This window comes from Ipomoea triloba, chromosome 4, assembly GCF_003576645.1.
Source record: "Ipomoea triloba cultivar NCNSP0323 chromosome 4, ASM357664v1".
Classification (NCBI taxonomy): Eukaryota; Viridiplantae; Streptophyta; class Magnoliopsida; order Solanales; family Convolvulaceae; genus Ipomoea; species Ipomoea triloba.
Genome location: NC_044919.1, coordinates 31411986 through 31427725, shown reverse-complemented (window position 1 = coordinate 31427725; position 15740 = coordinate 31411986). Strand labels below are relative to the sequence as shown.

The window sequence follows — 15740 nt, the reverse complement described above, 5'->3', positions numbered from 1 at the left end:
CAATTATAGAAATTTTCTAGATTTTGTTGACTTCTAATCTTTTAGAGGTCTTTTGGGATTATCTTACCTTTATAGATAGAGATCTCTATGTATCATTACAGCGAAATCAAAAAAAAAATTAAAATTATCTCCTTCTATGTTCTTGTACGTCTTTCTATTATTGTCTTTGTCATCCCATTTTATTTTATTATAGATTGTAATTTTACTACATAAACTATTAGACATACCCCTATTTTTAATGGAATAAGCATAATAAGAACTACATTAAGAACATTTTTAAAAATAAGGAAGGAAGAAAGAATTGGTTTAACAAATAATTAGTAAATAGAAACTGAGGTAGTACAAAATTAAAAAAAAATGAATCTGACCCTGAACTATGAATATATGATGAATTGATGATGAAAAAGGGTGTATAATTTATTTTTTTTAATGTCCATGCTTCGACCCATATATAGACCTATTTTGAGTGAAAAATAAATTAGATTTATGAAAAATGAGCCTTAACTTTGTTTATATCCTTAGGTACGTAAACTATTAAATTGAAGATAATCGTAGTCTTTCGGGAGGTTTTGAATGATTCTCGAGTCAATGGGAGCCAAGATGAAGTTAAGAAGGTGGCTAAAATACTTCAAAGGGAGACAATGAGTGGTGTCTTCAATAGTATTGATCACTTAGGCAAATCAAGGCAAAAGTGGAGCAAAAAAGTAAGAAGTTAAAATTCTCGCACAGATTGACAACTGTTTGGAATTTTGACCATATCTCATCCTAGAAATATTCAAATGAGGTGATTCTTGAGTCATTGGAAAGAAGACTTAAAAGGCTACAACTCTTATGAAGAAATCAAAGGTTAGATCAGAAGGAAAATGGTAAAAATCAACCTACAAACAGAACTAGTGTTGCAGGAGGATTCTCAACATGTCGAGAAGAGGCAAAATGCCACATTTTATACTCTGTAATGGCTCAACGCATCGAGAAGGTCCAGATAAGTGAATCTCAGCTGCTAAAAAGTCTCACTTTTACCCCATTCTCCACCCCACTATATATAACATCATTTTCTTCAAACCCTAAGAAGGGATGGCGGCTTGGGAAGACAACAGGGGGTGCTGACCTAGCCACTGTAAATCCATGGAGTTTTCGAATTCGTTCATAGCTTGAGAGCATCACACTAAAACCTTCTGCAATTAAAAGAAAGATTTAAGAGGAAAGACCCGTGTCGAAGATCGCGTTCTAGAACAATGGGGGCTATCTCCTCTCCTTGATTAAGCACATAAAAACTGACAATAGCAACTAGCAACACAATTCATCACAATATTAACCCAACAACTGTCAAAACCTAATTTCAGCATTATTACACTCAGTCGAAATCATTTCACCCTATCACACACTTTGCTCATGCATGTCGAGCTTAAGTGCGTCAAAATCATGCCGGTCTTGAGATTCCCCCTTTAAAAAGTGTTGCATTATTCAAGTATGTATAATAGGTAAACTTTACTTTTATATAATAGCTTATAAATCACATAAAAGGGTAAATCGCATTCAAAGGAAAAACTACACCATGCTCTCTTATTACAAAATATTGAATAATGAGTAATTCTAACATGTACTCTCAATTTGTACCCCATTTTATACTCTCCATGATTTGGCATGTTTGGATTGCTCAATTTAGTAGGGGGCATGATGTTTATCCATTCATTTTTTTTATTCCTCCAATCAAATTTAAACACAAGTGAAAGAAAATTGAGAGATTTTGGGAGTAGATCAAATATTTTTCTTACATAATAGAATAGGAGAAGAAGAATATTAAATAGAAAAGGTCAACGTTGTGGTACTGTGGCAGACTGGCAGGCAAGTAGCCCTTTAAACTGGAGATTGCAGTTGTAAACGTCCGTTTAATCTATAACGGAGTCTTCTTCCTCCGTTAACTTCTTCCGTTTTTGCTAAACCTTAATTGAGGATTCAAAACATCATAAAATTATTGCTTTCGTGATTGTCAGTTAATCAGTTCATTATTATTATTTTTTATACATTAACTTCACAATTTATATCATATCAATCTTAAATCTCCCGAATCCATATTCAAAAGTCGTTAGAAGAAGTAAATAAATAAATAATAACAAAAATCTCCACACTTTCACTGAAGCAATGTTTTAGGTTTATTGGTCAAACCAACTAAACTATTCTTACAGGGCAGTTAATCAATTATTCAATTTACATGTCCAATTTACCGTAATCGATAGGACTTAACAAAAATTATTTACAATTTAATTTTTAATTTTTTATTATCAAATAAAAATTATGTAAAAGATTTTGGTAAACAAAAAAAGAATTTAAAAAAAAATAAAAAATAACCAATAAAATGAGATTGAAGAAATATTAAATGATCACGCACACATAATGCTGACATAAAGAGAAGAACAAATCGCCTAAATTTAAAATAAATAAATAAATAGAGTGGGGTTTCCTGACATGACAGGATTATGAAATTGATTAACATAACTAGAGGTGATATGAAACTTTCTTTTTTCTTCGGATACAAGGAATGATAAGGACTTTTTTTTTTTTTTTTGAAAATATATAAGGACATTTATTTCTCCGCATTTTTCATAATCTAACATCCTTTCTCCCAAGTTTAAAAAAAAAAAAAAAAAAACAACAATTAAACGAAGAAGGCTGAATAGTTAACACATTTTGCTTGGTAGAAAGCATGATTTTTTTATTTTTTTTTTAAATCAAGAATGTAGTGAAAAGTGAAGGGAAATCTAGCAATAAAGACAGAGCAAAATAAGTGATTTCAGGCTTTTGGGAATAGTTAAAAACGGTGAGTGCAGGAACAGGAAATTTAGGATAATTCCGTGAAACTATTTATTTCTATATAAATGTCTGGTTGAATACGTTTGTTGTCTTTGACATGGAACTAACTCTTTGATAAGCAATTAAATAAAATAGGAAAGATTGAAGAGGAAGAAGTCTTGAGTTCACCTACTACCAGGTATGAGGAAATGGTCCTTAGCGCATCATTATTAGATGGATCACAAATTTGAAAGAAGAAAAAATACATTATTTGGATACTGAAAATATATTATTTTATATGCTATCAAATAATATACACTTAGTATACAAGTAATGTACTTTTAGTATATTAAAATATACCTTGTATTCAAAAAAATTATATTATTTGAGTATTGAAAGTACATTAATTTATGTAATATATATTAAATACACAAATAATATATTTTTATTATATTAAAAATATATTTTTTATATAATACGTGGACCATGATCCGCATAAAAATCTGCCGTCTTTAGCAACCTAACCCTATTAGTAGCCAAAAAAAATAAAATCTAAAGGCCCAAAGTGGATACAAGTTGTCCACATAATTCCTTCAACCAACTTTGGGCCCACAGTCCATTAATCTCCTAGCAAATAGGCTCCTTTAAGTTGGTGAAATTTTAATTCTAACTTTTAAAACAAATAGTTCAACTGTAAAACAATATACAATCTTGATTATGGTATCAATAATTACTGACTCTATTACAATAGCTAATTTCTCAATCTACTGAAGCACAAAAAGTCAACAAATGTCTCCACTGAGGTCAGAACTCACTCCCTTCCATATTTAGTCATTGATATTATAAAGTTTCTTAAATTTTAATATTTATTGTTTCTAATTTGAATATTAGTCTAAATTAACACTCTTTTGAGATCTTACTTGATCTCAAACATAATTAATCTCGATAAATATTATTAAGATCATTGAGAAAACTTATGATCAGATCAAAATATATGTTCAAATTGCACCTTAAACTTATGATCAGATCAAAATATATGTTCAAATTGCACCTTAAAAGGGTAAAGTACTTCCTACCAAAAAGAGGATTGCACCTTAAAAGGGTAAAGTACTTCCTACCAAAAAGAGGAAATGGATAAACCAAAATAGTAACAAGGCTCAATTGAAGAATACAAGTTTTTAAAGAAACTTATGATCAGATCAAAATATATGTTCAAATTGCACCTTAAAAGGGTAAAGTACTTCCTACCAAAAAGAGGAAATGGATAAACCAAAATAGTAACAAGGCTCAATTGAAGAATACAAGTTTTTAAAGCACTTATATTCGACCAACTTCAAATCCAAACTTGAAGTTGCACCCAAAAATATACTTCATAGTATGGAAGTCCCAAAAAAAAAAAAAAGAGGAGAAAACATGACAGTCTTGACAAAATACATGGGAGTATTATGTAGGCAGTAAAGGTCAAGGTGACACCACACCAGACAGTTTCTGCATAATACATGAACCATCATGACTTAGAGGACACCTAACTCAAGATTGAAATGGGAGAAAGATGCCCCCATAACTGAAAACAGTCAAAATACCAAAAAAAAAAAGTTGGAAAGGGAAAGAGAGAGAGAGAGATGAAGTGAATGGGATGTGCTTTTTTGCCATGATTCAGGATGCCATTACAGGTACCCTCTTGTTGCCCATGACAACTTCTCGAAGGCGATGGTAGCCGTTCCTGTAGTGCTCCAGCGAGAAACAGAGCTGCCGGATGGCCTCCCGTTTCTCCTCTGCGCCTTCCTCGATCAGTTCGTGTTGTCTCTTTATGTCGGTCTCGAGATCTTTAACTGTTGATCTCAGCTCCTCCACCAGTTTGCGTGCCCCTTCGTTTTCAGCGAGCAACTGAACATGCTCCATATGCAGTTGATGCATATGCTTGTTCATTTCATGGATGCGGTCGTCTCTAGAATCTAGGCCTGCAGAAAGTGTGACAACTCTGGAATTAAGCTCATCCTTTTCTGCAGTCAGAAAGTCGTTCTTTGATTTCAATTCTTCAATGCATCTATTCAATTCTTCCAGGCGATCATTGCTCTCCGAGATGCTTATTTTTAACAGCTCAATCTCGGATCCAAGCAATGCTTCCATTTCTGATTTTCCAGCTAAGACTCGTCTGGCCTCCTCCTCTAAACATTGGCAGCGTACATCCATTTCTTTGACGTCATCCTGCAAGTACGCCCGTTCCTTCAATAGTTTAGTAATTTCTTCTTGAAGCTGTGAGTTCTCCTCTGATAAAGCCTTGTTGGCATTGGATATTGTTTCCTTCAATCCCCGGATTTCCTGATCTCTTTCTGATAGATTGTTTTTGTACCTCAGAATTCGATCCTGTAGCCTTGAGACCTCTCTTTTCTCCTTGTCGAGTTTGGTTGTCCAAGCAGAAGCATCTTTCTGTTTCGACCCAAGCTGATCCTGCAATTGTTTTATGGAACTTTCATTACTCTTAAGTTCCCGCCTTAAGCTTTTCACCTCCTCCTCTGAATTGTGCAACTTCTCTTTAGTGATCCTCAGATCCTCTTCTAGAGCTTGAATCTTCTTAAATTCTGGATCCAGAACTTCGGCTTCTGGATCAGCAATTTCGTGAAGTTCTGGCAATTCTTTTGCCTCCACCACTAAGCTATTTCCATCAGTTGGTGTATACAACCCTGATTCATATTTCTGAAGCTCAATTCTCAACCTGACAATTTCTTCTTCTGACAATTGGAGTCTTTCGTTTGCAATTCTCAGCTCTTCCTCGAACCCCGGTACTCTAGCAAGAAGAGTTTCAGGATTTCCATTTTGAGACCCTGTGAATGAACCTTCGGAAATCTCTTGCTGTTGTAAATGGAGCTTTTCTTTTACCTCGCGAAGCTCACTCTCCAGTTCAAAAATCTTCCTGCGTAGCCCATGGTCATCATCGTTGCTCAGCGTGGTTGAATAATTATTGATGGATGACGAATCATCAGATTCTGACTCAGAGTCCAACGTTGACGATTCGTCTCCTTCCTTGTTGAAATCCGAGCTATGTCCACCCCCGAGAAAGAACTCAAATCCAGCGGCACGAGGGCCAGATCTTTGGCGAGTTGGCCTCAAATCAGGAGAAGGCCAAGTAGAAGATGGTTCAGAACCAACACCAGAGATGCCTGAACCCTGTGATTGGAGATCAGAAGGAATGCTTTTCCGAAGTTCCCCTGTCACATTGTCATAACGTTCAGCCAATGACCTGTACATCCGGTAAAATTCCTCAACAAGATTGATCAACTCCGGCCTCTTCTGGTAATACATTTCGGCCTTCTTAGCAAACGAGTCGCCATCCTCTTCCACGAGCTTCAGCATCCGTTTTATATTCTGGTCCATCTCTGAAACCAGAGATTTTTTGGTCATTTTCTGATTTGACATTTTCTCCGTTGAAATCAGATTCCAGAGGACATCACATTGTATCACAATTCCATGGATTATATCAACAAACACTTTGAAGATTGAAACTATCTAGAAAAGTTTGAGGAGAAATGACTGCAACACATTAACCCTCATTTCGAGGAATGGCTCAAATTGTCTACTCATACTTCCAGAGACTCACAATAAAAGCTAAATCTGTGTTGGTTCTTTATCCATATTTCTTGGTCAAGCATTTTGCAATGCAGTCAGCCCCACAAATTATTAAAATTGGAACCAAGTATATGAAGTAAATACATACATAGATATTATTATATCACATCCAATATATTTTTGCCAGGTGGGCCTGTAACTCTTCACTCTTAGTTTATTTGGCAATCACATAATAAAGGGAAAAAAAAAATTGGTAGAGAACATATATTTTACTCAAAAATTATAATACAGATTAGTGACTTTGTGACTTACTCTCAAGATTTTCTTGAAGCCACCTAGAGTTTTTGGGACTAATGTGGCTATCCCACCACCAGGAATGTGATTTTTTCGATTCTAACCTCCTCATGGCCTTGCTTGACTTTGCCTGAAAAAGGAGAGAAACGTCAATCCAGTCACACTACTTAACCTAAAAGCCATCCGATAAATCTGATGTAAAAACACAAACAAACACACCCAAAGAGCTAATGGCACCCTCTTTTGACATAACACAAAAGGAGTTAAAATGATGTCCAACTCAAAAACATAACTAGAAGGAATGAAGGTAACACGAACACACAATTGTCACAGCAAAGACACACTCAGCTGAACTTGACCGCCTGACATGTTAAGATATTTTGATTTAGAGTTCTCACCGAGTCGGACGCCATTGAGCTGAACTTACAATCTGACCAAAATTCTTGATTCAAAAGGGATGTATCAACAATTCTGCAGTGCTCGATCCAAGAACTGTCAGAAGTCAGACACAAACTATATTATTAATGAACAACATTCAGACCCAAAAAATATTCAAAAAGAACAATAATCACACTGCAGCCAGGAATTACAGTTTGAAACTTGCAGCATATATACCATTTCTAAATAATAGTCACTATAACTTCAGAAAATTCCTATTTTTTGGTAAAATATATGCCTTCCTCAAGAGTTCAAGTTACGTATACATAATGCGTAGATACATAAGCTTGAACCCCAAACTTAAATGCCCCTCACGGCCTCACCACTCTTAATCTAAAGACAGGAACGGGATGTGCCCCAACTTGCTTAAAGCCACACAAATGCTTATATACTAGTGCTCAAGGGGAAATCCATACCTTCCTTCTTGTTTTTTTTTTTATGTCTTGGTAGAATTTTTTTTTTTTTTTTTTTTTCTGAATACTACTGACTATGTTACAATGTATAACTACTTTCTCAACCTACTGAAGCACAAATAATCAATATCGCCTCCACTGGGATTTGAACCCATTTGGTAGGATATAATACACATAGATACATACATATATTTGTGAGTGTGTGCCAACTGCCAAGTAGCTTGTAACTCAATATAACCTCTGTGATTCTTCCAAATGCGAGGTCACAGGTTCAAGAAAATATTTGTTTGTGTGTCATCATCATTAATTAATTTAAAGAAGCATTAAAGTCCATTACAGGAAACTTGCATGCCGGACTGCCGGCCCATAACTTAGACTTATAGCGCGGTCCAATATTTATTTTTCTATAAACATAAATAGATGCGTTGACAAAACTATATAAAATTCAATGCATCTTCAAATTACATGGGCCACCTAACAAGATAATATGCGGACACGTGTCACGACCTGGGATAGCGGCGAGAAACACGCACCTCAATCGAAACGAAACGTGCAGGCGCGCGTAGAGGAAGGAGCGTGAAGATTCAGGGCGCGATTACTGTTCCGCGGGAGAGAAGAAAATTTTCACAACTGTACTACCACATATTCCAGCTATATCCACGCGGCCTTGTTCCTCCAATTATAATTGGTCCTCCAATTATAATTATTACTCCGTATATTTTTCACACTAATAAAAGGAAACACCATTAAATTATTTTGCAAAAATTGGGGAATTAATGTAAAATATCTGATATTTCCTTTCTTTTACAAAATAATAATGCCAGTAGTCCCACCACAAAATTATTAATTTACAAAAAATAAAATAAAAAAATACTCTGTATCCGTAACACAATCTGAGCTGAATATAAATATATATATAAGAAAATATAGCTGTTTTTTTCCGGCACCGGCGAGGAAGGGTTCGAAAAATCGCGCTATATCATACGTAATAATCAAAATTTGAATTCAAATAACAGAAAAAGCAGAAGTGAAACGGAACGATTCGAACCTGAGATCAGACGCGGGAGGCGAATCTCGGCAGAGAAATCTGAGGCGGCCAAAGCTTCTGACAATCTGCAAAGAATTTCAAATAAAAACAGAGAAATAATCGAAGAAATCAGCGGATAAAGCAGGGAGAAAGATGAGAAAGACGATAAAAGCTGTATTACCTTTTTGGAATAGAAAGATTCTTGGTTGTATCGCGGGGGTTTGAAGTTTGCAGTGAGGGCGAAGAGAGGTATAAGAAAGACAAATAAAATGGGGATAAGAATGGAGAATCTAAAACTTGGGTTTATATATAAATGCTGTTTGGTTTGGAGTTATGTGAAATGTATGAATCTGAAGAGTGAGGGAAAGTGGAGAGCAGGAGAAGAAGGATACAAATGGGAAAAGACGGAAACCGACTTCGCAACTACGGAGTATTTCTACGCCTTTTTCATTTTCTTTTTTTAATTCATTTGCCATTTCTTAAGTCAAACTTTTTTATTCAAAAACTCTTATAATATCACGAAAATTTATTAATGTTTTGAAATATTACTATTTTTATTTATGTATTTGTTTCTATTAGAGATCGGATTGAAATTATATATAATTTAATTTTTAATAATATTAAATTTAGTGTTGGTATATATAAAAATAATATATTTACATTAAATATTAAATTTAAACTTATTTTTAAAAAGATATTAAAAATAACAAAGTAAAAAAGAGTTGAATTGATAAATTAATGAATAGTGAATAATTAAACATGACAAGTAAATCATATCAAGATTTGTAAATTTAAATTCTTTTTTGGAAAGATAATACCGAGTATATATTAGATTCTCAATCTGCCAAAGATCTTGTGGTCTAGTGGCACCCGGTTACACCTCACATGAGAGGAGATGGGTTCGAGCCTCATGAGACGTTATTGGCTCTTTGTGCTTCATTTGGTTGAGACGTTATTGGCTCTTTGTGCTTCATTTGGTTGAAAAAGTAGCTATGAACAGACCATCAAGTAATAATTACTAGTTTTCATAACAATTTTTAAAAAAATGTTAATTACTTACAAAGCGTTTGGTTTGAGAGAATTACATTTCATTCTCACCTAATTTCGAATGCAACAAAATTCGTTTGGTTGGAACCTTATTTTCATGGAATTATAATCTCATGGCCACTTCATGACCCCCCACATGGGAGAGCCATTACTCTGTCATCTGAGCACAAGGTGTTTGGCTTCGACTTCCCTTTGTGTATGTTCATTTAATTTAAATCTTTATATGCAACAACTATTCAAAATTTGCATTCTTTATATGCAACAACTCTAACAATTTGTGAATTAAATTGTCAATAATAATAATAACAACAACAACAACAACAATAACAATGAACATTTTGGACTTTATACTACTTATTCCCTCTCAATTCCTATGTATACCAAACATTGAAATTTGAAATTCCTAATTTTATTCCTGCAAACCAAACACTGGAATTTAAACTCTTACTTTATTTCCACATTATTTTTTTCCCATGAAATTGCAATTCTTTTCCTACTTAATTTCTTCCCTCTAAACAAACTTCCCGTGAGTGTAATTGACACATTAAAAATTTTCATTTTAACGTATATATCCACTTAGTACTATCACTTATTTTATTGTGAGACAACCAATTTTATTTTACCTTCAGATCTTTTTTTTTTATTACACTATGTATTACTCCGTATTATTTTTTACTTGGTACTTAGGTGACCTACTCTTGTCCATTATATATATATATATGCACGCTTTACACATTTTTTATTCATCTTTTTTCAATCCATCAATAAAATTATATCATTTGATAGAAATTTAAGTTCTTGGGATTTATATATCCTTTTCATTTTTAAGAAAAAAAGATTTTGTTGTTAAATATAGTGGATGAGATTTAAAACTAGTTACATATATTGGATATTTAAGTGTATGATTATTGTACACAAAAAAATGTATAATTTAGTGTTGAGTTTTAAAATTAAATTGATTCAATATTTCAATGTACTTCATCAATCATAATACATGAATATGCGATGAAGTTCAGGGCATAACACAAACTTAGGTGGAAATTGTTTCTTTTTTTTTTTTAAGAAAAAAAAATGGACCCACTTAAAGAGATGGATGCTTACTTGCTTGCACGTTCTCATCCAACAATATTATATACACACATTTATATAAAAAATTATTTTATCTTTCTTCTTCAACTATATTAATAATATTATGAATGCCCCTGCAGAATTATCTATAGAAAACACGATACACGCATCTATAAATTAAAATGAAAAGAAAAAAAAAAAATTGTTGAAGTTTTTGCTACTCAAACTTTAACTCCCTGTAGTTTCAAAATTTATACAAGTCCCCAAAAACTTTTACATCTGTGTTTTGCAGTGTAAAACATGAGATATATATAAAGGGTCAATATAATGATGAGAAAGGAGGGGGACATGCGCTCCCCATATGTGCCGCCAGATTCAAATTTTTTTAAATTTGTTGGATTTAGCTTTCGAAAATGTTTTAGAGTTTCACGTTTATTATTATAGGGAATTATTTAGCTACTTTATAAAATGTGTGCAAAGCAATACAAAATTATACATAAGAAAACACACTAACATAAGTTTACCGTACATATTAATGAATTGCACGCAAGATTAAACGACTTTATTCGTGGATTAAGGCCTAAAGAGCGCGAAACTAACGTAATTACACAAATGAAAAGTTAGGAGGTTTGTGAAACTATAATAGCAAAAGAAGAAGATTGGAAAGGGTAGCGGAGGAAATAAGGCTTGGAAACTGGAAAGGGTGGATGAGTAAAGAATGATTATCATATAAAAAGATCATTGTTCTTTACCATCTTAGTTAAGTCTATCACATAGCGTCTCCTAGTGTGATTTACATCTCATGTATAGTTTGCGAGCTATTACAATTTACACATGTGAGCATAAATATAATATGTGCAGTCTAACTATCAGCTTAGGCTTTTAGTTGAGATGGAGCACATGCTTTAATTTGGTATCAGAGCCATGCAAAAGATCATGAGGACTTCCATGTGTTGCGCTTGGAATCTACCGCACACATTGAGGGGGTGTGTGCACATAAATATAATATGTGCAGTCTAACTATCAGTTTAGGCTTTTAGTTGAGATGAAGCACATGCTTTAATTACACATAAGTGAAATTTTTCTATGCACCCTTTTTGTTAGTGATTGCGGCCGGGTTTTCCTCATCACCCACAAACGAAACCCCTGAGGCATGCTCAATTGAATAACCAATCAACACAAGTTTTTACTCCGACAATAGTGTGAGGTTCTACTCGATCTGATTGAAACCTGAGACTCAATAGGGGAGTTGACCAATCAACATGGAGGCGACCCCTTATGTATTACATGTGTTGGAAAAATAAAGCTAGCTCAATACTCTTTCAAGGTTCAGGTTCAAGGGACTGTCTAGCGAAGTTGGAATACTTACAGGGCGTTTGGTTGGGAGGAGGGAATTAGGGGGAAAAGAATTGTAATTCGGTAGAATTGCAATTCAATGAATTGAATAAAGTAGAAATTGAAATTACAGTGTTTGGTATGCAGAAATAGGAGTACAGAGAATTGAAAGGTAAAACGCGACAAAATGACTAAAATGCCCTTATGTAGTAGTAGTAGTTGTTGTTATTATTATTATTATTATTATTCTTTCAAATAATAATAATAATAATAATAATAATTCTTTCAAAATAGTAATAATAATAATAATTCTTTCAATTTTTTTTAAAAAAAGACAAATGGTATGGGAGGAGGGGCAAAATTGTCTTTACACCAACGAATTGCCCCTCCTCTCCACCGAATTGCAATTCCCTCCAACCAAACACTGCAGTTTGAGAATTCACTGAATTGCATTCCCCTAAACTACATCCAACCAAACAGGCCATTAATGGCCGGTCATGTTTGGTAAAATAGTTAGTTTATCAGCGAATTTTGTCATGTTTAACCACTATTAGTTGTTTGATTTGGTTAAACAATCAATATAACTATATAAATGTATGGTTAATTATCTTTTTTGCAATAGCTTATTGCTCCAAAAGATTAAAATTAAAAAAGATGCTCAAAACGGTTTTTTCAATTAGCTTGAGAAAGTCATTTTGCATATAATCAGCTATTAACTAACAATTAATTTACCAAACATATTTATATAATCAGCCAACACTATCAACTAATTAATAAAACCCACTAACTCAATAAGCTAACAATTATCACCTAACAGGTATTTACCAAACACTCCTATACGTCAATTTTTTATTTTTTATTAAAAAAAAAAACCAAAAACAAAACAAAACTAGAAAAGATAAGTTAGCAACCATTGCAAGCTATTGACAGATATACCTCCAAAACCGGCCGTATACCAAAACAAACTAGAATTTTAATTCAACAAGTGAAAGGAAGCTGGAATGACAATAACTGAGAATTGAACAACTAGAAAATTGGTACGCCAAAGCTTAGCAAGGGAAGAAAAACTAACCCTATCTTACTATTATTAGGTAATGAGAAATTATTTCTATTCAAAATAGAATACTCCAAGAAATCCGTATGTTATTGACTTTGAGGTTTGTATTCAAACTTAAAAATTGTTAGAAGCGGACACAGGTTGAAATAGATCGTCCTTGTAAAAATCGTTTGGGACATGTATACCGATAGTGAAATAGAGTAACTGATTTGTTAACCAACTATTTTTTTCTTTTTTTTTTGAACAATTGTGGTTTACTTAAGAGTTAAGACCATCCTTGCCTCTCCTCTTCTCTAGTGAGTAGTAGAGTTGATGCAGAGTGTTCTACATAGTGTGATTTGTTTTTGAAGTGTCTCTTCACTTGGGGACCCAAAAAAAAAAAAAAAAGTGGGTCATGAGGTTTTTGATAGCAGAAATCAAATAAACATTTTGAAGTAAAGTTATAAATGTTTACTGACACAATTGATATGCTTTATAGCAACCGTTGACCAACATCCATCATCATGCGAATTGTCAACCTTATTACAATTATGTAATTGTAATTAACAACTTATGTACATGTTATTGACATATTATTTACATGTACATAATCTTAAAATACATCATAAGTTAATTATAGGTACATAATATAGGCTTTGATGCACGATATAATTTGTAACTTTCTAGATCGTAGACGACAAATTATTGTGTGGATCATGGTCCACGTATCTATGCGTATCATGAATGTAATATACATTTTTAATATACTAAAAGTTCATTTATTTGTGTACTGAATGTACATTATTTAATATATAAAAATTATGTACATTCAAATAATGTACTTTATGTATATAAATAATATACTTTTTATTTATGGTTCACATAAATATGTGGCAGTCGTTATACCGTGTACCATGCACCACGGTTGATACTGTTGTCGTGTTGAAAGGAAACTGCAGTTGCGCAGAACCGAGGTCGTTTCATCCGTCTGGAATTGCAGTTGTGTTGAACATATGAAACGACCTCTGTTCCGCGCTGCATTTCCCTTTCAACACAATTGCACTATCAGTTCAACACAACTGCAATATAAACCATGACCATGGTCTACAATCATGATCCACAGTATAATTTGAAACTATGGTCCATGGAATAAATAATGATTGATCATATATCAATTGGGTTCGGTGTATGATATTAGGTGGAATTTATCTGTTGGGCTTGTCTGTCAAGGATACGGACCCAACAAGATTACCAGAACGATAATAGTAAAGAATTAAGTCATTTTTAGCCTAGGTTGTTCCAACCTTGGAAGTTTATGGTACTTTGTTCTTGTTTTTACCAACTCCATTGATGTATTCTTAGCATATGCCGGATGCTGCTCGCAATAATCCAACCTAGTTTTTGTTAAATTGCGGTTTTTGTTCACATATTCTATACATCGGAGTATATAATAGAATGCAAATGCAAACGATTCCGTCTCAACCTCACAAACACATCTCCGATGGAGAATTCTCGGACTCAGCTCCTCCTCTTCGGCTTGTTGCTTTTGCTCTGCAACGGTGCCAAAGCAGAATGTATGAGAACAACATAGTCAGATATAATAGTGTGTGTCTGTAATGATTTTTTTTTTTAAAGCTCATCATGTTTGGATGGTTTTTTTCAGTTAGAGATACTCCGACCTGGAATCCAAATCTGGCGCCGTTTGAGCAGTGGAGAAGTGCTTATTTCTGCTTGCTTAATGTAACGTTTTAAAGATCTGATCGACCTGGTTTATTACTGCTTTGCTTCGTTAATCCAAATCATCGTTGTCTTTAGCGGTTTGTTTGTTTGTTTGTAGTTTAAGGCGAATACTACTTGCATACCAAAGTATGTGCTGAGCATGAAGGGATGGTTAAATGTAACGAAGCAAGACGGACCGGGATTCTGTTCCAGCAAATGCGTTAACGAAACCAGAAACGTGCTACATTGCATTAGCCACACCAAACGCGACTTCTGGTTCGCCAACAAGGCCACTGTTAAGGATATCAATCAAACCATCATCGACGGATGTGGCCAGAAAGGTATGCAGTCTTAGTGATTATTGGCACAAGTTTTAGGCCTAAAAACTAGTGCATGAATTTAATACAAATGGGAAGGGATAAAATTTGTAGAAATATTTATCCTGCAAGTCATGGGATTTTGGCAGGAATTAATGGGGCCACTGTGACATTTAATTTGCGTGTGAGGCGCAAATCGGGCACGTAATTCCTCCTCTTTTTTTTTTTTTCAGTTTTTTTGTTTGGTTTTATTTTTTTTCTTCCACAAAATCTCCTCAAAAACTATACCAAACTCTTAACTATTGGAGAAGGCCTTATTTACCATTCAATTTTTCGTGTTTTTTAGTACAGTATTTAACAGAAAAAGAAATTACATTAAAATTTAGTTATTAGTGCGTAAGCACGTGATTCCAAATTTAACTTAAAAATTGTCTATTGTCTATTGGCCTTTCCGTAAATCAAAATGATTCTCATAGTTATCCATTTGGTGAATGTTGGTGCAGGTTTTACTGGAGTAAGTTACCACCCTGTAACCAAAAAACATTAAAGCTAGCTAGCTCCTGGTGTGCCATATGATGTTCTATTTTGTGTTTACTTTTTATTAGTATCATTTTCCCCCTTGTTGTTGAATGGAAAAAGGATGCTATGTAAAAATAAAGAAAGGATGAATGCTACTTTCTATGTAACAT

General features: G+C 33.8%; 2 protein-coding genes across 4 annotated transcripts; one reads left to right on the top strand and one right to left on the bottom strand.

The window, feature by feature from the left end:
• Positions 1–3981: 3981 nt before the first annotated feature.
• LOC116016400 (protein NETWORKED 4A-like) lies at positions 3982–8937 on the bottom strand. Of its 3 annotated transcripts, none has more exons than XM_031256644.1 (6): positions 8711–8937; positions 8551–8615; positions 8010–8229; positions 7050–7143; positions 6670–6781; positions 4052–6167 (listed from the first exon to the last, which is right to left on the bottom strand). In XM_031256644.1, exons 4-6 carry the CDS (start codon positions 7062–7064, stop codon positions 4447–4449), a joined length of 1848 nt encoding a protein of 615 aa, XP_031112504.1. In that variant the 5' UTR covers positions 7065–7143; positions 8010–8229; positions 8551–8615; positions 8711–8937; the 3' UTR covers positions 4052–4446. The 3 variants fall into 3 exon arrangements, with proteins under 3 accessions (XP_031112505.1, XP_031112504.1, XP_031112503.1); XM_031256643.1 differs by having other exon boundaries at positions 8036–8229; XM_031256645.1 differs by lacking the exon at positions 8010–8229 and having other exon boundaries at positions 3982–6167; positions 8711–8854.
• Positions 8938–14362: 5425 nt separating this feature from the next.
• On the top strand, positions 14363–15737 carry LOC116014927. The gene is made up of 4 exons (XM_031254891.1): positions 14363–14589; positions 14679–14755; positions 14853–15075; positions 15555–15737. The coding sequence occupies exons 1-4, from the start codon at positions 14517–14519 to the stop codon at positions 15596–15598; spliced, it is 417 nt and encodes a 138-aa protein (XP_031110751.1). The 5' UTR covers positions 14363–14516; the 3' UTR covers positions 15599–15737.
• Positions 15738–15740: the final 3 nt, after the last annotated feature.